Below are 26,112 nucleotides of genomic sequence, written 5' to 3' on the forward strand. Positions count from 1 at the left end.
TAATATGGTTTTATAATGTTTATCCAACCGGGATGGTTGACTGTGAAAAAAAGATGAACTAATTCTAAAACGCGGTCACATGACTAGAAACCGGAAGTAATTTTTCCCGTTGTGCTGAGCTTCTGTAGTCGTAGCGCGGAACCCACTCAACCTATTTCGAAGAAAACATCGCTAATGTTTCGATACGATAGCTCTCAATCAACGTTGTTTATACGAACCGATTGACCACCGTACATATTCTCTCATGGATGAAAAGTGTTGAGAGCCTCTGAGGGCACTTATCCGTGTAAAGTTGGCGGTGATTTGAGTGAATTAACGTTAGCAGGCTAGCGGAGCTCCATCATGACAGTGGCGGTGTTTTTCGGCTGCACGTTCATCGCTTTCGGCCCGGCCGTCTCTTTGTTCCTGTTTACAATCGCCCGGGATCCGCTGCGTGTGATTTTCCTCATAGCAGGGTATGTATCGGGGCAAAAACCTGGGCATATGGGTTTGCAGGTTCCGTCTCGTGATACAGCATTAAATCTGGCCTGGGAACGACCCATCACATCTGTTGTTTGGATGAAATATCTAGATTTTCTGTGATTTACGACATAGTAATGTTACACATAACAGTTACGCAAAGAGTAAACTCGCCGAATCATAATAATAATTGTAATGTAAACATTTTAAGGGAGGGAGTTATGAGCACTACTAAGCAAACTAAGGAATGAGGAAGTACTCCAGTAACTTTTAGTAGCATGTACGGTAAGAATGTGATCGACCTGCTTTAAATGCGTCTAAAACTTCAGTTCGTGTTATATCTCATCTGACCAAAGCCAGCTGTAACAGACATTAGCTCAGTTGTCATGTAAAGCCAGAGTTTTATATGGAGATAATAAAGATTTCCTGCATTTCACAGAATGATCCAGATCTGTTTTGGGTAACAAGCATCGCATTAGTAATGTTCGCAATGTGTGGCAACGCACGTAACGTCATCATTTCTATTGTAGGGCATTTTTCTGGCTGGTGTCTTTGCTGCTGTCGTCTCTTGTGTGGTTCATCACAGTTCAGATCAGCAACAAGAACAGCTCCACACAGCAGAGAGGGTTACTCATTTTCGGAGTCGTGCTCTCTGTGCTGCTGCAAGAGGCTTTCAGATTTGGTTACTACAAACTGCTAAAGTAAGCATTCACAGTCCTTTTTCTGTCTTTAAGAGATTCCGCATAATTAATAAACTGGCATGCTATGTTACCAATGTCAGGATTGCTGTGTGAATATCACCTCATTGATTTACAGTGGCATTTCTTGTTGGTGTTGTGTGGGTGGTGCATTTCAGCATCACAATGAGGGTTTTTGTTAACATCTGTTATTGGATCTCTCTCACAGGAAAGCAAATGAAGGCCTGTTGGCGCTCAGTCAGGAGGACACCATGCCTATCTCCATGCGGCAGCTAGCATATGGTATACATCAATCACATGTGATATCAACAGCTGTTAGATTAACTGTGTCTAAGAGCCATTTGTGTGGCTGATTTGCAGTATCCGGGCTGGGCTTTGGGTTTATGAGTGGAGCTTTTTCTGTGGTCAACATACTCTCTGACTCCCTGGGTCCAGGAGCTGTTGGTATCCATGGCGACTCTCAGCATTACTTCATATCCTCAGGTAATGAGATGCCACTATGTGTTTAAACCCACAGAAACATATTCATTATGATTGGAAAGTATTAAGCTCTGGTGTGTGTGTTTTTCTTCACAGCTTTCATGACACTGGCTATCATCCTGCTGCATATGTTCTGGGGGGTTGTTTTCTTCGAGGCGTGTGAGCGACAGAGATGGTGGGCTCTTGGAGCTGTGGTGGTCACTCATCTACTAGTATCATGCCTGGTAAGTGACGACACGTCATGCAGTCAAGTATTAGATGACCTGCAAATGACTGATCACAAGTGCATCACGTTTTTCTGATCTGATGACAGCTTTTATTGTGTATTACAGACCTTTGTAAACCCACACTATCAAGGCAGTCTGATCCCAACCTACATCGTTCTCTCTGTCATGGCAGCCTGGGCGTACTCATGTGCCGGAGGCTCTTTGAGGAACCTCAAACTCTGTCTCACCTGTAAAGATAAAGACTTCCTGCTGGCCAATCACAGGCCTAGATAACCCATCGGCTGCAAACAGGACTTTCTCCAGAGACAGCCTCACTGAGCCAATAGACCAACAATACGTTTGGCTGCCCTGAACTCTTGTTAACAGGAAGCTTATGGTTGGGATAGTGTGCGTATCAGTTGTTGCTAAGTAACAGGAATTGAATGTCTGCAGATCTGGCACTTCCTATTCCATTTTCTGTTCCGTACCTCATGTTCTGTGTGTGAGCGAGACAAAGCGTCAAAGAGAGAGAACTGTTTTTATTAAAGTAGGTGGTTTTGAACAATGTCTTGTGTAGAGGCTACTTTTAAGTTGTTCGTTCTTAAGTTTGTGCTACCAGTGATTTTTTTTTTCATTTATAACTGACCTTCTCTGTTACCATTGTCTCATCACTAAGAACAATTCCTATAAGGCATTATTCACCTTTTAAATTATATGGCGATCAAATGCTGGCGTGTAGCATTGTTTTCTATTCAATCCAGTTTAATTCACGTGACTGAGCTTATTTCTTTTGAATGTATTTTTTAACAGGCCCGTCTCAGCTCTCCTAGAGCATCACATTTTGTCATGTCTCCAAACCCCTGTTACTCATATTTAAACAGCTTGAATGATAAGTGCAGTGAAGCCACTTTTTAATAATAGGAACCTTTGAATGATATTATTAAACATAAATTGGTCAGTGAGTGTGTTTGGATGTCACTTTGGACTGTCATATGCATAGTTACACTTGGTTGTGAGATATCTGAATTTTCATTCTTATTAAAGTAGTTTGAGCTCAAATCCATCATAATCTCCACATTCTTTTGCTCATGAATATATTTCTATGTTCTGCGTGTTTTTTACAGGTTTGGGACTGTTTATAAAGCAGCAGGGAAATCTTGCTGTGTATAAATCATGATCCATTAACCCTAAATCTAACACATTATGGCCCAGTATCACAGACAAGGCTTAAGGCTAGTCCCAGACTAAAATGAATGTTAGAGCTGTCTTAACTTAAAATATCTTCCCCTGACATATCCCAAAATACATCAGTACCATTGTTTTGGCTCAAGATGCAAACCAGTGTTTTTTTTTCGAAGGCATTTGACATAAGAGACTTAAATATCCTAATTTAAATAAGGCACAGTCCTGGCTTAAGCTAAGCCTTGTCTGTGAAACCGGGCCTAAATGATCATTCTTATTCAAAATATACAAAAAAATCGAACCCGAATTGTTTGAACATTTATCATGAAACGTCTAAAAAAGAACCACATTTTTTTTCCATTTGTTGCTTCAGGCTTGGCTTCAATGAAACAGATGACAGGCAGGTTAGATGGAAACGTGTATTGCATCTGACATAAGAAACCTGGTGTAGGCTTTACAAAATTCAAATAAATACAGATACTCATGTAAAACAATTTCCTAATGAAGCATTATACACAATGTACAATATTCTTTTCTCCATTATTCTATACATATTCTAAAATGAATCAATTTCATGCAGAATATTCTGAAAAAAGGCAGAGCCAAAAAATAGTGGCGAAAGAGGAGAAAAAAATAACACGTGTGTGTAAACAAATCGTATTGCCCATCTATGTTCTGCTAAAAAACAAAATTTGAAAATAAAAACACTGAATTATGTGTTTAAGATGTTATTGTGAAAATGTTTTTGAATCATAAAAATCATAAAAGCCTGCACCGAATCCTAAACAAAGTCCATGTGCTTGTGTATGTTTGGGGGGTCAGTAATCTGTATCCGACCCCTCTGCATTGTCCACATTGCGGGACAACATGTAGTTGTCCATATCAATAGAACGGCAGTTATTAATAGCGTAACGCAGCCGCTCCGCCATCACCGATTGGCTAGAGTAAGGAGGGAGGCGGAGCTGTAAGAAACACGTCTGAGAGGTGGGAAGACTGTCGTATGGCTGAAATAGAAAAGAATGACACAATATCATACACACACAAATTCTTCATAGAAACACGCACGCACGCACACACACAATCTTACCCGGTCCACCTTCATGATCTGAAATCTCTGGGAGATGTCTGCAGTGTTGGCCGGCAGACGGGAACGTCCAGAGACGAAGCGCATGAACAGCACTCGCTCTTCATTGGAGAACTCCTCCAGCGTCTGCCAGAACCACTGCACCAGCTGCTGCTGCTCATCTACCTCCCTGTACCGGACCACCTTCTTTAAAACCTCAACGCTGATCTCTGGCAGCCCGCACACCATCTGCTCCAGCTGCCGTGCTGTTAGTAAGGAAAGCAAGGGAACGGGGACGATCCACGACATGCCCTCTCGTACCCCCGCCACCTGACAGATACAGAGGGGAATATGAAAGATGAGATGCATTTCATTGTGAACTTGCTGATTGAATTACAAGTTATTGTCTTCTAACAGTGGGTGTGGATAGAATTTGACATTATTGGGTCAAACACAAACCTGCCGATCCATTTCATGAAGTCGATATTCGATGGCACGTTCCACATATTCCTTTCTGTTAGAGAAGGTCAATGGTATGCTGTTCCCACCTGGGATGATGGGAACCATCTTTCCATCTGCACTTTGACCAACAAATGAATCCAGAGGAATCATCTGTTATAAACAAAAGAACGACCATGTCAAATGAACATTCAAACAATCAGAAGTTTTTAATTCATTATGTCCACTGTGTCTCAGTTGAGATAATGAATAAATAAAAACAGTTTGTCAATTAAGCATAGTGTGCTATTGAACAATTATTGCTGACCAAGTCTGCAATAAAAGCTTTAAAGGCCCCAATCCAGAAAATGCACTTTTAAATGTTGTTTGAACATATCTGTGTCAGGAATGTGTGTACAGAACCACCCTAGAATGATAAAAATCCACCCATTCATTTTTTTTAAACCTCAATTGTCCTCTTGAATGAGCTGTTGGCATTCTTTCAGTAACCTGACGTCACATTGATTGAGCCCTGCCTATGACTGCTGATGGACTGCTGTCTCCGCCCTCATCGAGTTGTCCGCCATTGTTTTCAAGCTGGACTACTTTCAGTGAGCTACAAGAATGTTTTGCATCCAACAACAAAACACCTTGTTTGGTTACAAGACTGAACTTAAGTCTTCATTTACTCCCGACATCTGAGCCTCTGAAGACGCTGTGGATTAGTTTTATTTCTCAACGGAATGTGCAGAAGACATCAGGTGAAGTCACTTTACATCGGGATGCTTCACAAACGAATCTTAGTAAAATCTTAAGATTCATAATGCGTCATGTTTTCAGTTCTTAAACGCGTCTGTCCCGTGTATTGTCACTTATAAAAACAATGTGCGCGTTGTAAAGACATAACGCCATTTCGTTTTTTCTAGATATGATGCGTTTATCATGTTAACTTTCACTTATAAGAGCAATGTGCCGGACTTAAAGACGTCCAAATAACGTGTTTGTCTTATGTACTCTCACAAAACAATTTGTTTGGTTTTTAAAGACGAGACAGTGTTTCTCATTCGCTTAATGACCATTCTCTTCAGTTTTGTTGTTACTGGAAGCACTGGCTCACACAGCCCTGCGCTTTCTGCTGGAAAGTGGGCAGAGACCAGCAGCTCATTTGCATTTAAAGAGACACACACCAAAACAGCCTGTTTTTCCTCACAGGCACAAATGGACATGTAGGGCACAGTATAATAAAAGATATGTGGTTTATTTTGAGCTGAAACTTGACAGACACATTCTGTGGACTCCTAAGATTTATATTACATTTTGTAAAAGGGCTAGATTAGGGGGCCTTTAAAACATAAATAAAATAAAATGATTAAACATGTTGTCATGATATAACAGTACCACTGTTGTGTTACTATAAAAAAATAAACCCTACAAGGTTATATTTCCCTAAAAATGATTAGCATAATAACGTGTATCGTGACAGTAATTTTGGATTTATTTGTGTTTCTCAATGTGTTATATGGGTGGCCTCTTCACCTCATGGAAGTTCTGCTCTGTGATGCCGCTGTCCTCCAGGTGCAAGATGCTGTTAAGGGTCTGCACATAGAGCAGATCCACCTCCTCCAGATCCTCCAAGGTCAGGGGAATACAGCAGAGCTGCTTCCACACCATTGGAGCCAGATGCAAGTCTAAAGGCTTCTTAGTGCGGATGGCCACTCCCATCAGAATCCCCAGAAACTTAAACTGCAACAAGTGCTCTTCCAGACAGGCTGAGGGGTTCAGCAAGAACCTGAAAACAAAGATCATAACTCTAACAAATGCATCTGTCTGATGATCAGTCAAGCAACTGGTTTATTTTAATGCAATAAAAACCTCTAATGCAATCTTCTCACCTGTCTCGGTTGTAGCCCACCTCTGCTGCAGCGTTGGGTGAAGGAATGAGAAGATCCACCACTCCAGTCTCCAGCTCCTACATGCACGCTTACTTAAATAAATACTTCCATATTCTTTTTCAGCACATTTTTTTCAGATAAATCATACTTCTGTCAATCCGCAATCTAAAGATCACATGAAGGATTACCCTACCTGACACATTTCAGTAATTGTGTCGTCAAACACTCCTCCAGCATCATCTGCCCCTTCCCCCACAAGTTTTACTTTCCAGGCACGGGACGGCAGTCTCAAATCAGACGCTTTCAGTTTCACAACCTGCCTGGCAATCTGGACAAAGATGGGTTTACACTTCCTCCCCCTGACAGAAAAGGATAGAGAAGGGGAAAATAAAACATTAGCAGAATCTGAATTGTTCTTACGTTTTAGCTTTAATGTGAAAAAAAGAAGTAAAAACTGCACTAAACCCGCAGGGCTTTGACTGACCTTGTGGAAATTCTTTTGACTGTGATCTGCGGTCCGTAATTCTTGCCCTGCACCATGGTTTTTCCTATTGAGCGCACCATGGGCAGTGTGTAAACTCTAGGGGCCAGCAGGGGTCTCAACTGACCCTGGACTATACCCCACGTTCCAGCATTATAGCGTGACGTGCAGCTCTGCAACATTACAACAGCATCATGAGGCTTTAGGATTTAACAGTATGTGTCCAACAGATTGAACGTAGCTGACAAGTGTGTATACCTGGTTGTTGGGGCTGAGATTGAGCAGTCTCCATGAAGAATACATGAGGTCAGAGAAGTGGTAGAGCAGACGCAGTCTGGCTCTCAGAGCCTCCATACTGACCTCTCTTAAAGCACTGTACTGAGGAGGCACACACACGGGCAAACCCAGCTGCAGAGGCACTGATGAACCTGAGCATAGTAGAAAATGAGCTCAAATCAGACTTGTGCTCATTTTTTTAAACTTTTGACTGATGCACACACCAAGCGTAGAATTACCTGGAGCACGTGGCGGTACAGGAGGTGCGGTCCATGCTGCACTGTGACAGCGTCCCGCTGAGATCTGTAGGATGTTTTTCCCCTGCAAAGCAGTCAGAAGGGTCGGCTCTCTGACATGGTTGGTGTGGCCCAAGCCCAGCTTTAAACACAAAGATGTTACAAAGTTTGAATCATCTAGAATATAAGATTTAGGTCAACTGTGCCTTTTAAATCTGTGATATTGGTCAATAACAACTGCAGATCCGGTGACTCAAATGATGTTAGGACAGCCCACCAGGGTAATTTACCAGTAATCCTTGATGGTAATAAAGATGGTTCACACACTAAAACGCTGAAATGCAGAAAACATCTGGCCTGTTGTCTGCTAAACTTGAGTTAGGTTAAACTTCCCCCATCAGCACATGCAAACACACCTGTCCCTCTGAGTTGCTCCCCCAGGCATAAACATCTCCAGTTGATGAGAGTGCAAGTGTGTGCTCCGCCCCAACAGCCACATCCTCCATGAACACACCCATCAGAGCAGGAACCTGCTGAGGTCGGTTATGATTCCGTGCTCGGCCCTCCGGCAGACCAATCAAACGATCTAAAGTCATTACAGCAGACATCAGGAATAAATCGACACATTTTAGCACATCTTCAGCACACCTTATTGAAAGTGACCTATTGGTCAGATATGGTGACCCATACCCGAAATGTGACCTCTGCATTTAACCCATCCAGAGAGTAGTGAACACACGCACAGCAAGTGGTGAACACACGTACACCGGGAGCAGTGGGCAGCTATCACTGCAGCACCCGGGGGAGCAAGTAGGGGTAAGGTGCCTTGCTCAGGAGCACCTCAGTCGTTACCCGCTGGCCCTGAGAATCGAACCGCCAACCTTCTGGTCACAATTCCGACTCTCTAACCATTCGGCCACAACTGCCCCTAATGCTGCTCTGCTGTAAGCTGAGCACCCAAAAATATGACAAACTCGCAATGGTTCCCCTCTACGGAAATCTTTAGTAAAAGGCAAAAGATTTATGCGTAGATGAAGAGAAACTCGAGCTACCTTAAAAAAAGCATGCCTGAACTATTACCCATTATAATAATTTTTTTAATTAAATATCATCCTTTCACAACAAGATATAGTCCCTTAACATGCTGCTCAGCCTCTTCTGCCATATCGCAAGGTGGAAATCCATGTGTGTGCATGACTTACCCTGCCCAAAAGTGTAGACGTTTCCATCTTTGGTTAGAGCAACAGAGAACTGAGTCCCACATGCCACCTTCTTTATTCCAATTCCACACAAAACATCCACTTTCTGTCAAACAAGAACACACATTCTTCATGACACATTGTGCAAAGATCAGAATTTTATTACGTAATAGATAATGTAATAAGATTAGTGTATCTCTTTTGTGTTTGTGAAAAATGTAAGCGATTTTACCTGTGGAGATGATTTGGCTGTGGAGTTTCCCAGTCCCAGTTTGCCATAGTCTCCATCACCAAACGCCCATACACTCATTCCATCAGCCGATATGGCCAGGGTGTGATTCAACCCACATGCAACCTATGAACATGTTCATGTATATGTTCAAATAATTTCAGAAACTTGAACTAATGTTCATGATACATTTATTTATATGCTGTAGCTATTATTTATTGAGTTTTACCTGTCCAACCTGGTGGCCCTCCAGAGCAACAACTTTCTCTGGCAGTTTTTTGTTAGATGTGTTACCAAGCCCCAGTCTGCCGTAGTCTCCATTACCAAAAGAAAAGAGCTTTCCATCTGCAGTCACTACAGCTGAGTGCTTAAAGCCACACGACATCTACACACAATTATAATGATACAACAAAAGAAAATTGGCTCCTGGAGGTGACTGAATGAAAGTAAACACATCAACTGAGCATAAACAGCATAAACCGGACTATGCAGCTCATTCATAAAGTATGCGTTTCTGACCTGCACCACTTCCTCTCCCTGTAGCGCTTCTATCTGCCGTGGTCTGCGCTGTCTGTCGCTGTTGCCGTGGCCGAGTTTTCCGTAATCTCCATCTCCCCAGCTGAACACCTCTCCGCTCTCAGTTAAAGCCATTGAATGACCATCAGACCCACAAGATGTGACCAGCTGAGTCACCACAAATCCTGTACAAACACACATTGCACAGACAGATTTTTATTGTGTATATATACACACATCTTAAACACACTAATATTAAGATCAACCTTGAGTAATCGGATCACAGCTGAGCATTACAAGTGCATGTCTGTCAACCACTGAAGACCACCTGAGAAGTTGTAACCATGTGCGGGTAATTGTTGCTTGCCTTGAAGTGCTGATATGACAGTGAGGACGTGCAGATCGTCTGAATTTCCTTGTCCGAGGCGTCCGTAACTTCCTTCTCCGCATGCAGACACGGTTCCATTGGCTTGGATCACAAATGTGCAGTTCTGCCCACAAACAACCTGACGATACACAAATAAGTAAATAAACACTACCTTTCATCCAGAGTCATTCGTGTGTTTGTGTTCATTTACATGCATACCTGCTGGGCTTGAGAGAAAGAGGGAGCGAGAGTTGGCACCAGAATGTTTCGCCCAGCCTCGGCAAGCTGCCCATGCCTGCCAGCACCCCATAAAAACACATCACACTTTCCTCCGAGGTGCCAGTCCTTAAAGACACAGCAGCACATTTGAAACATTTACACATTTAGAACGGTGATAATGTATCAATATTTGTTTTATGCTAGTTAGTTTTTCTCTCACTTCTGGTCTGGAAATGGCCCAAGACATGATTTGCTCATCCACCCCAGACAACCATTTGCTGTTATCCTGTGTGTACGATAACCAACAAAATGTAGATTTCATAATGTTTAAATATAAAAAGATTTTATATTCTGATGTGTGTTGATCACTCTTCACCATAAGCAGTGCCAGTTTTTCCTTGGCCACGAGCTCCAGATCCGGTACGATAAAAGACTCAGGAAAGGTGTGTCCACGTGCGAGAGCCTCTGCCGTTTTAACAGTGGTGGAGAAGCAGTGAAGCCACGCCCACTCACTGCTTGCCCAGGAGCCGGGGGAGGGCGAGGAGGTGGTGCCAGGCTCAGGTGGGCAGTGGGCCAGGTGAGGTGTGACAGGAGGGTGACACAGCAGAGCGTCTAACTGGAGACCCACCGCCAGAGACGCAAGGCACTGCATGTAAGGACTGTGAACAAGCTGCTCACCGCAAACTACATGAGGCTAAGGAACAAATTAATGGGGTTAGAGAAACTACAAATGACCACAGTGAACATCAACCTGTTGGTATTCTTTTATTTTTCCATGAATAGTGTTTGTTAAACTGATCTAGTTTTCAGTATTACTGTGCGAGTACCTTCTCATATGCGTACTGCTCCTGAAGCATGATGGGAAGTCTCTCCAGGAAGGCCCTCATGCATGGAGCCATGTTCAATCCCACAACGCCCTGTTTCTTTAGAGCCATGCGGCAGGTTGCTAACACGTGATTGGTAGCCATGAACTCCGCTGAGCAATTCACCACCAGCACATCCTACAAAAGAAACTTCAGTAAGCAACATCTACTATATGTACAGGAGTGGCCAAAAGTGATGTCTGGAGCCCCTCTTAGGTTCGATTAAACCATCAAAACATGAAGTATATTGTACAAAAAATATATATATATATTTGGAGAATATTGGTGAATTTGACCCATTGAAATCTTCACAATCCTTACTTAAAATCTATGAAAATTTTCTGAACAGGAAATGTTCAGGATATTCTTACCATAGAGCGATTGGAGCAGATAGCCACACCTACATCAGGGATCCAAACAGTGTTGTGAATAGCTCCTGATCCAGCAACTACAGTCTGCAACACTGATCCATCCTACATATTCCAACACGCATACATTTATCTCACAATGGTCATAAGTTTGTTACTTCGCCTATACACAATTATAAAGACTTACCCGTAATGACCAGATGTTCAAAAGTCCACCAACCCCTCCAGACACCAGTGCCAGCCCATCTGGACTGAACGCCACTGTCCGAACAGGAGTCATGTGACCCTGCAGCTGGAATACGCACAGTGCTCCTTCACACCGTTGTGGGTCCGGCTGGAGAGTTGTGGAACACAATCATCTTACAGCCTCAGTAAATCATAAGATGAATAGCACAGTGAGTTTATTTATAATTCAGAGATGTACTGGTGTGTTACCATCAGTTTGGACTTGGATTCTGTTTCCCACCATGCATCAGGGCAGGCAGTGCTGGACTGTGAATATGACGAAGGGTCCTGTGGTACAGTCCACACAGATACCAGACCATTCTGACAACATCTGAAATGCATAAAAACCCACTCATTAGAATATAATTGCATCAGACATTCTCAAACATGCTTCTCAGGTGTGCCTGTTTCGACATACGTGGCAAACATGTTGAGAGGTTTAGGTCCTTGACCAGGCAGGTTACACCAAGCAACCGCATTGACAACAGCAGGGTGGGTAATGCTTTGCAGACAAGTCCAACTTTGGCCCAAACCCGTCCCAGATCCCGTCCAGAGACGCACAATCTCCTCTTTGGCACAGCTGAGCAACACTTGTCCACCCGGAGCCCAACGCAATGAACTGATACTTTCCTACACACACAAGATAAACATTTCACAAGTTAATTAATTTCCAAAGTGTAAAAGTATGTGTATATGTGTTGTTTATATTGTGCATCGCGATGAACCTTGTGAGCATCAATGACCACCAAAGATCCATTTTCTAAGGGCTCCTTAGAACCAACCAGAAGCTTTCCATCTGCATATCCAACTGCGAAAGGACGGTCCTCACTGTACCATGCAATTTGCATCACAGCCACTGTAAAGAACAGCAACAGACACATACATATACACATAAAGGTCTTGTTTCCTTTATATAAACATATATAATAGCGTGTGTTTGGATGTTAATGATGACAGTACCGTCTTTCCTGAAGCAGTGTTGAAGTTCAGTTCTCTGCAGGTCTGAATCATCCAGAACCTCAAGTAGGCCCAGCGTCCCATCCATACGACCCACCAAAAGCAGCTCTCGGGGTTCCCCACCCCACAGAGACCCCGCCTCTTCTTCCGGCCAAGTTAATGCTGACACCCAATGGGGTTGCAGATCCAACGAGGCCCTCCCACCTTAACAGCAAACATGCAATATAAACTTCTAAAGATTGCACTATTATGGTTTAAACTATCATTAAATAATGTTATTAGCATTAATGACCCACCATTGACTTGCCAAATGTTGACAACTTTCTCCATGGCAGCAGCCAGATACTTCCCACTGACACTCCAGGCCACTGGAGCCAGGTTTGGATCGCCTGGTGACCCCAGATTACTCAAAGACTCCTCCACAGTGTCATCGCTAGCAAGATACAGAACAGTGTCCTTACGGCTAGCAGTTTTAACAGGTGACGAACGAGCCTGATGGCTGTCGTAAATCAAAGGAGAAAGAGAGAAACTCACGCTTTGTTAAAGACGCATGTCTGCTGAAGAGTGTCCTGGTTTTTGGTCACGTTCCAAACTCGGACCGTTCCATCATTCCCGCTGGTGGCCAGGAGGCCTTTTTTGCTACACCACCCACATGTAATCACCTACAAGAGACCAAATTAAAAACCACTGATGAAAACAGCTACATGCTAAGTGATTTGCATGAAAGGGTTAAACAGCATAATTTGTATCCCAGAATGCATTGTATAATACCCTGCTCTGATGAGCCTCTAGTCTGAAGGTGGTCCACTTCCGCAGGTCTCCTGCCACGTCGGCAAAGGTCTGTGGGCGGCTCTGGTTGTCTCGGTCATGAGCGGCCAGTGTGCGCACCAGCTGCTGCGCTGCCCATTGGCGGTGCTGCGACGAGAGTCGGGACGAGAGGCAACATGCCGCCAGCGCATTTGCCAGCTCCAAGGGGCCTACAGCAAGGGGGACACAGGAAAGGTGGGCATAGATAGGCGATATAAACCCTGCGGCGACCCAAGCGGAACAAAGCCAGGACGTGAACGAGAAACACAGATAAACACACAAACACAATGAGAAGAAAATGTGAAAACGTAGTGGCGGTGAAATGGCTGTCAGACTGCGACACAAATAAAACAACAACCCTTCTGCTGCCATAACAAATTAAATGCAAGTAATGAGATTAAACAAAAGAAATGAAATTCAAGACAGCTGAAAAACAGACAAACATTTGCATAATGTGGCAAGCGGTTGGCTAGATGTTGACTGACCTCTCTTTTCCAGTTCAGCCTTGTCGTAACCTTGTCGAAGTCTGGCACCTTTATCAGCAAGCAGGGCCACCAGTGCCTGAGTCACCACAAAATTGGGTGACGTCACCAGCTTGTTTTCCTCAGCCACACCTCTTAGAAAACTAGGCAGAAATTTCCTCTGGATAGGATCATCCACTGTTGTCAGATTCATCCCTGTGGCAGCTGATATCAGATTCTACAGAGAACACAAAAGTATTTATCTAACTGCTGCATAGTAAAATAAATGTGTTGGGAAAAACAGAAAACATTCCAGGGCTTTTGTCTACAGCCATCGTCTCTAAATGGGAAAAATATTTACTACATATTTCTGAGAACATTTGGCAACCTGAGTGCACAACTGGACGAGGAGCTTGGCAGCGCTGGTGCTGTTTGATGCCAGGCATCCCACGGCAGTGCTGAGGTACGCCAAACAGGAGATGGGTTTGGTGGGCTTGCTGGCCCCTCGTGGGCGCTCGGAAGATCCAGGGCCTAATGCAAGACCTGTGGATAGTCCGGCTCTACCTGCTGCAGCTAAACACATTAGACGCACCAGAGTCCTAATGTCTGTTAAGCCCAGAGACTCCAATCCTGCCGCCAGACTGCAACTAGACCCACTGAAAAGCAGGTAAATGCCAAGATAAATATATATTTACATGCGGACACACACATAAACGGACAGACACAAGAAGCAGCACACACACCTAACTGACAGCAGAGACAGTGCTCTCATGACCATTGTTCTGGCCAACAGAACTTGTGCTGCTGCAGTGACTCGCTTCAGAGCCACCAGACGATCGGCAGATGTCTGCAGACTGGACGCCTGCTCGCCCAGAGACAATCGACCTGATGAGCTCTTATCCACTGAGCTCTGGCAACCTTTATAAAAGTACACATTATTAAAACATTTAGAGTTACAAGATGTCTTCACTGTCATCGACCACATAACTTCAGCATTAGGATGTTATTATCTGACCTATCTGCAGTAGAGTCTCCTCCATGCTGTTAGTGGCAGTAACCATGGCAACCGAGGCTCCGAGGGGGTCAGTGTCTGGAAAATGAACTGCCTCGGGGACGGCTCTGCGTTCACTGAGACCCAGCGGAGCCGAGAGCATCTCAAACTCCTCCTCACCCGTCAGACGCTCGGCGTCATCTACATCCAGCATGTCCCAGTCTTCTGTCATAATTACACAACATATAATCAGACCAAAATACATATCAGCAGGGGTCCTTAAAGTTGATGTGTGTCACCCAATTCACCCAAATGAAAATTATTTTTTATTTACTTATGTCATTCCAAACCTGTATGACTTTCTTCAGCAGAAAACAAAAGAAGGCATTTTGAAGAATGTTGGTAGCCATTGGTTCTCATTGACTTACATTGTATGGACACAAAACCACCGAGACATTCCTCAAATATATATTTTGTGTTCGACAGAAGATGGAGTCATACAGGTTTTGAATGACATGAGGTTGAATAAATGATGACAGAATTTGTGTGTGAACTATCCCCTTATTATTCAGAGGAAAACCCTTTTGAAAATATTTAACTGTTTTTGCAGTTCAAATTGTGTTTTTAGTGTTTTTAAGTGTTTGTTCTTGCATTTGTTCTTATAATGGGTATGTTGTGAAAGATTCTGGAGAGAAGCTTTTGATACCTTCATACACACTGTCTTGTTTTCCCAGCAGGTCTGGTGCTTGACCTTTATACCTAAACAACAAAGACAAGTAAAAAATGTTATATTTATATCACACAATCATAATATGACAGTGAACATGTTTGATTGCCCTCTCTCACACCTCTCTGGCAGTGGTCCTTTAATCTTGCTCTTCATGTTGAGGTACTTCTCTCTGCAGCTGCCACAGAGCAGGTAATACGGATTCCCGCTTCCACACTCTCCTCCGAACCAGCCGTCCACGTAGGAGCCGTTGCTGCGGTAGCCCTGACGGTTGGCGCTGCGACCGCAGCCCGGGTGACTCTTCTTCATGTGCTGGTTAAAGCTGGATACGCTCACCCCGCAGAGCTCTCACACCACCACCTCATCACGGTCTTCAGACTCACACACGTGCTAACACGGGAGGACAAGACAAAACCAAACGACTGTGGTAAGATGGGAGAGCAAGTTTGATCTGGTTTAAAGCAGTTTGGTTTTTGGTTACATTTGGTTAGAAATTTATGCAACACACATTTGAACTCAAAAGCAAATCAGTGAAACAGAGGTAAGTGCTGAGGTGTTCCAGTATCATATGCTGTCTCCTTGCTGTGCCAAGAAAGCATGCACCAGTGTTAGTGGTGACAGATGAGTGAGTGAGAAGCTCAGCTTTCAGGAGAACTCCGACTGTGCCCATGAGTGCTGGAAATGTTATGATTGTTAAAAAATGTTAAAATTAAAATGCGAGTATGCGTAATGTGTGTACACTACCGGTTGAAAATTCAGGGTCACATGACTAAAACACTCGTCATGTTCTTAAAAATCTTATGCCTAAATGTTTGACAAAAAATAATTGTGCTAACACATTAGCTCAGCTAACTGAGATTTTGTTGAATAAAAACTTTTTTGAAAGGGAAGGATTTGACTAAATAATGAAGAAAAAGCAGCCAACAAGACTGCAGAATTGACAGGTAGTTGGTTATTGGTCTCCTCAGACGAGCACTTTCAACAAGTTGGTATGATTTATTAGGGTCTTCATGAAATGTCTGGAACATATTTAGCTTAAAAACACTCAATGGCTGTGTAAACAAAACCCTTCTTGCCTCGTCAAAAACAGCTATGCTCACAGCAACCCGTTTTGGTGCATGTCTCTTTAAATGATAATGAGTTACAGCGAACCCCACCCCCCTTCTGTCCGGCGTGTCAACACAACACACGTGTAGTGGCAATGGTTTAGCTAAATGATATTTCCTGAATTCCTCTGCGGTTAGTTTCGTCTTAAACGTCTCAAATCATTCGTCCGGAGACAAAAAAATCAGTCACAGCAAACAGCTAATGCGCTTACGTTGTGCGTGTATGCTTACCTAAAATCCACGGAATCCACTGCAGATCTCAGCGGAATTACATGGATTTTAGCGCTTGTCATTGACAAGTTATAACGTTACACACACAACGTGAGAGCTAGTTTGCTGTGACAGATTTTTCAGCCTAAACACGAATGATTTGAGACGTTTAAAACGAAACTAACCCCAGTGTTCGCCCCTGTTCATTAGCAAAACAAACAGCTTGCTGCAGCTGAACATATTAACGCACATAATGTATTAACATTCATACAGCTAAACTCCAAGTGTCCATCTGCACTTATATACAGTAAGTTTAACACTGGCTTTGAATGTTCTATTTAGCCCGTGACTGACTTAGCTCCCTTCGCTATCATATGCTAATGTTATCCTCCTATATATACGGTACATTTACGTCAATTCAGACTGTTGATAAATATTACTTACATCGGCAGCTTTGTCTCTTTCAGTCGGTCTCGATCTTGAGGAACAACTTTAAAGCTAATCCTGCTTGTACTGTCCCAAGTTGAAAAAGCACTCCGGTTTGAAGTGATTTGCGCAAACAAGCAGGTTTTTTTTACTTATGGTTTCTGATGGATTTCCACTAAAAATAAAATAAATCCACTCCTGTCTCTTCCTAGGTTTGGACTCTGTGCAGCGACTACATTGCATGTTGTCCACGAACTTTAGCCATGGCGTCACGTACACCGCTGTCGCTTGTGAAAACAACAATGGCAGAGCGCGGTGGGTGGAACTGTGTAGATTAAGGGGCGGTAACATTATAATAAAATCCGCTTTGGACGTCACAATCAGAGCGAAATCTGAACGGCTCGATTTCTCACATGCTTGCGGGGAAAGGCACACCAAAACAAACTTACTGGGTTCTTATTTTTCACGTTTTCTGGGTTGCTAGATGCACCGGAGACCCGATTATAGCAGTTAAACTGATGTCTCCATTAATAAAATCCAAAGAGCACATTTTTATAAATTTTAGGCAAAGGCTGGCTACTCTGAAGATAAAATAAACACAGCCTTGCCATTAGTTTTGATTAATTGTGGATTGTTTTCAGTGAACATAAGCTAAATGTGTTTTTACATACTTTGAAAAGCTACCATTTTAAAATGAAGAAAAAACAAGATTGAGTAATGTAGGCATGTTTACATCCGAGTGCATGCGTGTGAGGTGTGTAGCCGTGCAGTGGGGTTAAAGGTAAGTAGTAAAGCAGCGGCAGCCCCAGGCTGCTGTCACACACACCCATGTTGGCCAGTCCAGTACCTCCGGGATCCACATTCCCAGAATGTCAGAGTCGGATGCAAGTTCCTGCGTAAACATGGCTTCCATGGCCTCCTGATCCAGCTCCAGTTCCAGTTCTTCATCTAGATTAAAGTCGTACAGTGCCCCGAGAGGTCCAGACTCCTGCTGCAGTCCAGAGCCTTCTCGACGGGCCTGCGTTCGATGTGCCTGCACTGAGCGGTACAGTCCAGCTGGACAATACAACATAGTATTACTGATGTATCTGTGTTGCGTAGGTTTTTAAAATGTTTTGGTTTGATGAATGACATACCTGCACGAGCTAGTAAAGTGCGTGCAGCAAGGTCGAAGCGATGCTTCCTGCTAGCTGCGGAGCGACTTCTGGGAGTGGGACCGGTTGAGGCAGAGGCCTCATCTTGATCGAGACTTTCAGGACTGTGGAGGGAGAGATTACGGGTATTGTAATCTATTCTTTTGGAATGTTAAAACTAGCCAATCAGAAAGGCTCACAGTCAATAAATACTGTTCATCTTTGCAAGTTGAGGTAAGGCTTGTCACACATTCTGTATGAATCACCTCTCACTAAATCCCTCCTCCATCTCTGCAGAATCAGCATTTGGGATGTCTTCTGGGGAGCGCAGGTAACTTCTCTCTCCGCTCTTACCCCCTCCAGCAGCACCAGAGCAGGGGTCTGAAGCTTCCTCTGAGTCTCCCGTCCCCGGGTGGTCGATCATCCACATGGCAAGTACAGTGATGTTCTGAGCATCTGCCTCACCATGTGCACCTACAGACCAAGTCAAAACATAATCTTAAAACTGATGAGAAGGACAATTCTCTTGAGGAAGAGAGGAGATCTATGGTACCTGTTGCTTCCAAAGCTTTCATGATCTGTCTGAGTGAGAAGCCCATTTCTAACAGTGGAACAGTGATAGCAGGTGGTGGCGGCGATGTGGAGAGACGACTGGTGGGGTCTGATAATGCTTGAAGGAAACAAACACACACACACACGCACACACGCACGCACGCACACACACGCACACACGCACGCACGCACACACACACACACACACACACACACACACACACTTGTTTTATTCTAGACTAAACAAGTGAGTATGTGTGTATACAGACATAACTACATACTGCATACAGTGGAGTTGAAAACTAAAATACTGAGAGGACTAGTGAAAATGCTTTGCCATTTTGCTAATTAAATTATAAAAATGGCAATACTTAATCAGGGTAAGAGTTTGCATAAAAAGTTCAAAAACACCTAAATTAAAAAAACTCTACTGAAATTCTCTGCATAATCAAGTCTATGTGGTCATTCTGTAAGTTATTGATTAAAATGACAAAATATGTAAATGCAAATTTTGGCTATACGTCTAAAAAAGGCTAAGGGGCTGTGTCCACCGAGGCGCATTTACGTGGCTGAAAACGGCAGCAGCTTAGCTGAAAACTTCTGCCTAAAGTTGAGCATTTTTCAACTCTGGGCACCCAGTCGAACGCCGGCGCTGATCGTGGTAAAAACGCATAGCACCAGCGCTGAGTGGAAAAAAACATCAACTGATGGCTTTTTTTAAAAGCGCGGCGTTACCGTTGAAAACAATTGAAAAAACACGCTGGCCGCAGGCGTAAACGCCTCGGTGGACACACGGCTTAAACGTCTTACTTAAATTAGAAAATTAAAATGAAGGGTAATCACTGATTATGATGGAATTTGACAGTGTCAAAATGATATACAATGAGAGTCTAATGCAATCTCTGGTTGTGTGCGTGTTTGTACCCGTCCTGCTGGTGGTTCTGGCAGGCTGGGACTCGGGTGATGATAGGCTCTGTCTACGGCCGTGCTCATCTGATGGTGAGGTGGGCAATGATGAGACCGGAGGGGTCTGAGCTCTACGCACTGGCAGCAGGGTGGTTGTCGGGTAGCTGGAGAACATCTGTCTGCTCCCACATACACATGCACATTAATCGGGACAGGTTGCAACTCAATGATCATTGCTCACACAGACACTATTAAAGGGCTTCTGACAAAATGTGTCGTGTGTACCTGAGTAGGCTGAGAGGCATCACTCCAGGTGACTCAGAAGCTGGTGCTGTCTCAGCATCTGTAACAGGTGTGGTTGCTGTGGTAACAGGCGTGGTTGCCGTGGTGGTGTCCTCTAGTGAAGAGCTCATGAAGGAGGTGCTGCTGGACGCTGAGGGGGAGGTGGTGACTGGAGTCTGAAACTGTTGGTCACCCTCTAACTCCTCACACTCCGTATCCACTTCAAACACACACACGCATGTAGTCTATGAAAAAAACTGTGGCGTGTGATCTAAAGCTTGTGATTTCATGTGTATCAGACTTGTATTGTGTACCTGGTTTGGCGCTGTGGCCTTCCTGTTCATCAAGTAGACTGTTGACCACCAGTTTATAGATCATAGCCTGAGCCCGCTCTAGATCCGCCAGCCCGAGCGCTCTTTTGATGGGCGATCTCATCACTGCCCGTTTCACCATGTGTCGCATCAGGAACTGCAGAGCCGATCGCAGCTCCGCCTCCTCCTGACAGACGCTCACGCCGGGGCTAGCACAATCCGCGTTATGGCCATTGTCTGGCATCACTTTGGGGATGAGCAGCAGTTCGGCATATTTACTGCAGCTCAGGAGCACGCTCAAAGTCTTCATAGCTCCGAGGTACAGATACGACAGCTTCACCGCATGCACTTCCACCTGCGCGGCCGCCTCCTGCGAGCTTCCCCGTGACCCCGATGTGTCCTGCAGCCTGCGGCATCCTTCTGCCGGAGCCTGCTGTGAGGCATCCTGAGCGTAGGTAGCCAGCTCGCTCTCAGACCGAGTGTTAGGAGGCGCACGGGCTCGTACCTCATCCAAGCTGTGAGATACACGCAGGTCACCTGTTCCCTCAGTTGGTTTGGCATACGGCTCACCCTCGCGTTCCTCATGGGGTTCGTGCCGGTGTCTGCGCTCGTGCCGGCGAGCTGAGGCAGGTTTGGGGCCGTCGTCCTGCAAGCTGGCAAGGGCGGTGAGGTCCAGCAGCAGAGCCGCGGTCAGTCCGCGGAAACGAGACCCGTCGAATGGCAGAGGCTCGATGGGCTCCAAGTTGTACAGCGGCGTGTCACTGGGCGACCAAAAAGTGGGGAAGCTTCAATGACAAGAAGTGACAAACCAACAAGAGAGAGGAAGAGAGAGAGAAAGTGAGGGAGTAGGGAGGAGGGCCAGGGACATGCAACCTTATGGAGCTAATGCACAGGAAAAAGCAATGAAATGATTAGCGAAAGAAGAAGAAAAGCAAAACTTCGAGAGATACCCAGAGAATGTGAGACCTTAGGGAAGTAGGAACGAGGTAAAAGAAATGACTCAATTTGATAGATCCAGAGTGCAACAAACCACACAAACATACACTCGTCTCTCACCTGATGGTGATCTCTGCCTCATCCCACTGCACCTTGGCTGAAGTGCTCCCATCCTTCACAACACCCAGCAGAGTGGCGTGTCTCCCTGTCTGCTTGTGCACACACCGTCCCCCCATCCTCAACCCACCATCTACTCCCCCGATCACAGCTAACACTGGCCACACCTGGTGGCAAAGTGTCCGCAGGTGTGTCTCAGATAGCTCCGCCGTGGAGTGGCGTCCGCTTCTTCCTCTCTCCTCCTCTCGCTCTTCTTCTTTCTCATCCTGCTCTTCACGGCTCTGTGCCGAGCGGCTCTTGCGCAGTCTGGTGGCCCCTGCCGGAGGAGCTCCATCTCGGAGACAGCCACGGATCTGCTGGAGGCGCTGGAGGATGCTGCGGTTGATGGTTTGGGTCCAGCGCTCAGAGCGGTGTAAGATGCGAACCAGCTGGGTGGTGGCTTCTGCGAGGACTGTGGCAACGGGGCTGCAGATGGGATCGCCGGTTAACAGGTCACGGGGTGTGCCCCTCATCTGCATGTCACAGATTTTTACCTGTAAGGTAAGCGACCAGAGATTAGATGGAATTGTGTTGTTTTTTTGCATTATTTTAAAGGCACAAGTTTACCCAATTATTTGATTCTCCTTGTCTGTTTTGACTTTTGCCTTCCTCTGTTTGTCTTACCTTCTCTCCTGGGTTTCTGCTGTAGAACATCACACAAGGGTATAGTTCTGTGGCATCTACATCCTCAAAAGCCAGTTTGGGTTCCTGCCACATAAACATGCAGGTCATGAGAGGAATTTGGCAAAATGTGTTTTGAAAACATGTTGTAAAATTGGTTGACTGTGCTTTTGCTATTGGGCTGTGCCACACCTCTCCATTCTTGCCAAAGGACACCGTCCTAGCTTCCATGTCCAGCACACAGGTGATGTAGTCTCCCTGCGTGTAGCTGGACAGAGTGAGGGTCTGCTCTCCATTGTGGTAGAGGTTGCCACTGTACGCACGGTACAACCACATGTCTGCCGTTGTGCGGTGGTTAAAGTCGTGCACGGGCCAGCGGGACACACCCACGCACGTGCCCTCATTTCCACGATTCTCCTTCACGATGTAGAACTGAAAACAGCATAGGGCAAATGAACATTTGTAAACCTTTGAACTATAAACACTTGCACGCACTTTAATGTACGTCAAAAGTTAAATACACAACATGGTGAGTGTTGAAATACTAGTGTCTGTAGTAGTCTGGGTATGAAATAAAGTGTCCAACCTTCCATTGGTAGCAGCCAGAGGAAATGCCAGTGGATGCCAGACCATAACCTTTGCCCCCACTGCCATGAGTCAACCCCTGTCCACTTTCCACCACACAGCACTGTGCCTTCTCTGGGTCAAAGGTCACTTCCTGAATAGGCAAATTTTCCTCCTCTTCCTCTGTCTCACCCTAAAAATATTGACAACCAGAAAGGTGATGTAATGACGATAATGACATTGATGTTCCTACTGCTCGAATTGGTAGAGCATTGTGTTGGCAGCGAAATTTGATCATAGCTTAAATGCATTTCAAGTCACTTTGGATAAAAGCATCTGACAAATCCATAAATGTAAATAACATCCTAGAGAGGAGAATGTTGGGTTTAAGGACATTTTGAAGGTGTAAAGCCTTATTCACATTCCCTCACCTGTAGTTTGAGTTCCTGCTCTCTCTCTTTCAGCTGAATGGTGTGTTTAGCTTGAGCAATAGGTGCTTCCCACATACAGTCGGAGAGCAGCGAGAACAATCTCTCCACCACCTACCGCACAAATCAATTAAGCACTGAAACACACAGTCATTTAATAAGAGCACAACACAAGTGTGTGGAGTCAGACCTGGGTCATCTGATGGTCCTCCACACTGCTCTCACAGGCAGGAAGTACAGCTTCCAGTACATGCAGGGCTAACAACCGCGTCCTCAAATTACCAACCAACGGAACACCTGAAAAATACAGATATTTAACTAACCTTCAATATCTGTGTCTGTGTGTTATTTACATGTATGGGGTTGTTTTACCTGAGCAGCATTTCTGAGCTGCAATGTTGAGAAGTACTTCGGTCCATTTGGAAGAGGCCATCTTAGACTGGATCGCTTTGGAGGAGACAACTCGACGCAGAAACACCAGGAAGTCTCCGAGGTGCAGCTCTGCAGTGTGTCTCTTGCGTAACAATGCTATACCAAAAAACAATACATAAAACCTCACAATAAAATAAAACAGTTGATTTGGGGTATGCTGGTGCATGAATGTAAAGTTGCTGTTGCTCAGAGAGCCCTACCTCGGAAATCCTTTTTCTGAGCATCCGCGCAGTCGTCCACTTTCTCCTGGAGTTCTGGACTTTCGTTGAGTGTGCTTCCAGCAGCTTGACACAGCAGTGTCTTCAGCTGACTACAAAGAAGATCCAAGAGCGCCTGGACCACCTTAGGACTCAACCTATCTGCATATGTCCTAATAGAAAAAAGCAACAGAGTAACTGAGTGAGTCTTGCGTTGCTCATGTTAGGTGTATTTTGGAATCCCATTTAAATTCCATTTAAACAAGTTATGAAATATGCAACTGATACGATTTTTTAATTGTGTTCTGATTTTACAAACATTGAGCTTCATATCTTAGCGTCTATAGAGACGCAAATGCAGTCTGTGAGTGAACAGTCGTACCCTGTGCTGATGGCCAGTATCTGCAGCAGTCTTGTGCTGGCCACTTTGAGAGCAGTGCTGAGCTGAGAGCCCGCAGGTTTGTGCAGGAGCTGCAGAGTCTGTCCAAGAAGAGTTTCTGTACCACACAGCTGTGAAAGGACATCCAAGAGGCCGCTGGAGATGGCCAGGGACACATCTACAGGCTGGTATCGCACACTTAGAGCAAAGACCGTCACCAAAAGCAGCCTCTGCTGGGCCTCTGAAAACACAAAGAACTGTGAATACATGCTCAGCATTAATATACCGTATGTGAACCTATGTGTGTTTGCTCGAATACTTCACCTATGTGGTGTTTGTTAGCCTGCAGGGCTCTCTCTAATGTGACTGACAGCTGCTGGTATATCTTATGCACAGCTGTCTGAATGTCCATCTGTAAACTCTTCTTGGCTGCTCGGATTTCATCCTACAAGGAAAGACAAATCACATTACTAGCAAATCTGGGACATATACATTTACATATACACACAAATACATTCATGACACAATTTAAAATGATTTATTGTAACCTTTAGCACGTCAGCCTTGTACAGTACACAGTCTGCTATTCTTCTAATCTGAATCGATTTAAAAAGATGTACAACAATAACCTGGTAGTGGTGCAGTTGGACACTCTCTCCCTTCAGTCCTCCACTGCTGACGGCACCCAGGCTAAAACATCCAGAGAGAAACTGCAGTCTGACAGACGTGAGCAGAGAGGCAGAGTGAAAACTGAGGTCTGTACGTTCAGCTCCACCTCCAGAAGCCGCCTGGCTGCACTTCTCCTCCATCCCAGAAATCAACACCACAATCTGATGCAGGGCCTCCAGACGCAACTAAAGAAACAACAACAGCAAAAAAAAGTTAAAAACATAAACAGATGTGAACAGATATTGTAAATGGAGGTGAGGGTTAGATCTAAAGTGAATAGAAAGTCTAACTAGAGCATATTTTTACAGTACAGTATACTCATTGTATGGGAGGAAGAATATAAGCACCTCTATCACCTTTACCACCACTTTCTAAACCTTGGTTTGCTCACTTTCAGCTTAAACACACAAGTGCACACACCTCTGCTCGTCTCTGCTGCTGCCCCATGGCTGTTATAATGGCTTGCGGGTTGGTGGACACGCTCTCTTCTGGTTCTTTGAACACAGGAGGATTTACAACATCTCCACTGATGAAGTTCACGATGTTCTCGATGAGCGCATGAAGCCTGAGCGAGTGGCTCAGATCGAGGTCTGACTCCTCGTAGGACTGTGAAGAGCTGTAAAAACACTCACGGGCCGAGTGTCTTCCAAACCAGTCAGCAGAGGAATCTGGAGAACTGTAGAGAAAGCCTAGAAGACATAAGAACAAATCTGTTTCATCATGATAACAGTTGGTCCCACAGTATGTTAATGCTCAACCTTGCTCTTGAAATGTAGATTCAGCACTCCTGTATTTGCAATTGACGTATAAAATATTTTTTCAAGCAAATTCAAAAGAGTTCACAATTCCACAACACACTGCATGGAATTAAAGGGATAGTTCCCCCCAAAATGAAAATTCTGTCATGAACTACTTAAACCCAAGTTATTTCAAACCTGTATACATTTCTTTGTTCTGTTGAACACAAAGAAAGATATTTGGAAAAATGTTAGCGACTGACATTTCTGGGACATTATTGACTACCACAGTAGGAAAGATTTAAATGGTAGTCAAAAATACCTCATTTTGTGCTCAACAGAACAAAGAAATTTATACTGGTTTGTAACAATAGTGTGAAAGTGTTATAAGCAAAGTTATAAGCACTCAGTCGTGGCCTAATGGTTAGAGAGTCGGACTCGTGACCAGAAGGTTGCCGGTTCAAACCCCCGGGGCGGCGGGTAACGACTGAGGTGCCCTTGAGCAAGGCACCTTACCCCTACTTGCTCCCCGGGCGCTGCAGTGATAGCTGCCCACTGCTCCGAGTGTATGTGTGTTCACCACTTGCTGTGTGTGTGTTCACTACTCTCTGGATGGGTTAAAAGCAGAGGTCACATTTCGGGTATGGGTCACCATATCTGACTAATAGGTCAATTCACCTTCACTTTTTTGTTCGTTGATTGTGAGGAAAAATGTGCAGAATTGATT

The 26,112-nt window shown here is 44.6% G+C and overlaps 2 protein-coding genes and 1 non-coding gene across 3 annotated transcripts in view; 1 reads left to right on the top strand and 2 right to left on the bottom strand.

Annotated features, from left to right (window-relative positions):
- Window positions 1-94: 94 nt before the first annotated feature.
- aph1b (APH1B gamma secretase subunit) lies at window positions 95-2,897 on the top strand. Its single transcript, XM_057320250.1, has 6 exons — window positions 95-455; window positions 990-1,160; window positions 1,366-1,439; window positions 1,518-1,640; window positions 1,734-1,861; window positions 1,970-2,897. The coding sequence occupies exons 1-6, from the start codon at window positions 343-345 to the stop codon at window positions 2,135-2,137; spliced, it is 777 nt and encodes a 258-aa protein (XP_057176233.1). The 5' UTR covers window positions 95-342; the 3' UTR covers window positions 2,138-2,897.
- Window positions 2,898-3,380: 483 nt separating this feature from the next.
- herc1 (HECT and RLD domain containing E3 ubiquitin protein ligase family member 1) overlaps window positions 3,381-26,112 on the bottom strand; it is a 45,623-nt gene continuing 22,891 nt past the window's right edge. Inside the window, 53 exon segments of the mRNA XM_057319056.1 lie at window positions 3,381-4,029; window positions 4,113-4,418; window positions 4,548-4,700; window positions 6,063-6,315; window positions 6,419-6,495; window positions 6,612-6,777; window positions 6,903-7,072; window positions 7,158-7,327; window positions 7,415-7,553; window positions 7,828-7,997; window positions 8,614-8,716; window positions 8,843-8,965; window positions 9,069-9,224; window positions 9,359-9,540; window positions 9,723-9,861; window positions 9,942-10,067; window positions 10,162-10,227; window positions 10,318-10,635; window positions 10,769-10,942; window positions 11,176-11,277; window positions 11,360-11,506; window positions 11,608-11,728; window positions 11,816-12,027; window positions 12,123-12,253; window positions 12,358-12,558; window positions 12,651-12,787; window positions 12,889-13,016; window positions 13,126-13,331; window positions 13,647-13,860; window positions 14,011-14,278; window positions 14,366-14,540; window positions 14,638-14,838; window positions 15,320-15,372; window positions 15,462-15,730; window positions 17,909-18,138; window positions 18,219-18,340; window positions 18,482-18,689; window positions 18,769-18,885; window positions 19,692-19,852; window positions 19,959-20,175; window positions 20,270-21,051; window positions 21,323-21,852; window positions 21,983-22,066; window positions 22,172-22,411; window positions 22,566-22,736; window positions 22,975-23,085; window positions 23,162-23,268; window positions 23,344-23,499; window positions 23,604-23,773; window positions 23,983-24,220; window positions 24,304-24,424; window positions 24,609-24,833; window positions 25,069-25,337. Of these exon segments, the coding sequence (XP_057175039.1) occupies window positions 3,844-4,029; window positions 4,113-4,418; window positions 4,548-4,700; window positions 6,063-6,315; window positions 6,419-6,495; window positions 6,612-6,777; window positions 6,903-7,072; window positions 7,158-7,327; window positions 7,415-7,553; window positions 7,828-7,997; window positions 8,614-8,716; window positions 8,843-8,965; window positions 9,069-9,224; window positions 9,359-9,540; window positions 9,723-9,861; window positions 9,942-10,067; window positions 10,162-10,227; window positions 10,318-10,635; window positions 10,769-10,942; window positions 11,176-11,277; window positions 11,360-11,506; window positions 11,608-11,728; window positions 11,816-12,027; window positions 12,123-12,253; window positions 12,358-12,558; window positions 12,651-12,787; window positions 12,889-13,016; window positions 13,126-13,331; window positions 13,647-13,860; window positions 14,011-14,278; window positions 14,366-14,540; window positions 14,638-14,838; window positions 15,320-15,372; window positions 15,462-15,730; window positions 17,909-18,138; window positions 18,219-18,340; window positions 18,482-18,689; window positions 18,769-18,885; window positions 19,692-19,852; window positions 19,959-20,175; window positions 20,270-21,051; window positions 21,323-21,852; window positions 21,983-22,066; window positions 22,172-22,411; window positions 22,566-22,736; window positions 22,975-23,085; window positions 23,162-23,268; window positions 23,344-23,499; window positions 23,604-23,773; window positions 23,983-24,220; window positions 24,304-24,424; window positions 24,609-24,833; window positions 25,069-25,337 (10,001 nt within the window). The 3' untranslated portion in view covers window positions 3,381-3,843.
- LOC130563218 (U5 spliceosomal RNA) lies at window positions 8,347-8,462 on the bottom strand. The gene has a single exon (XR_008964072.1). It is a non-coding gene; the product is annotated as a U5 spliceosomal RNA (small nuclear RNA).

This window comes from Triplophysa rosa, linkage group LG1 (assembly GCF_024868665.1).
Source record: "Triplophysa rosa linkage group LG1, Trosa_1v2, whole genome shotgun sequence".
In the NCBI taxonomy this organism is placed as follows: domain Eukaryota; kingdom Metazoa; phylum Chordata; class Actinopteri; order Cypriniformes; family Nemacheilidae; genus Triplophysa; species Triplophysa rosa.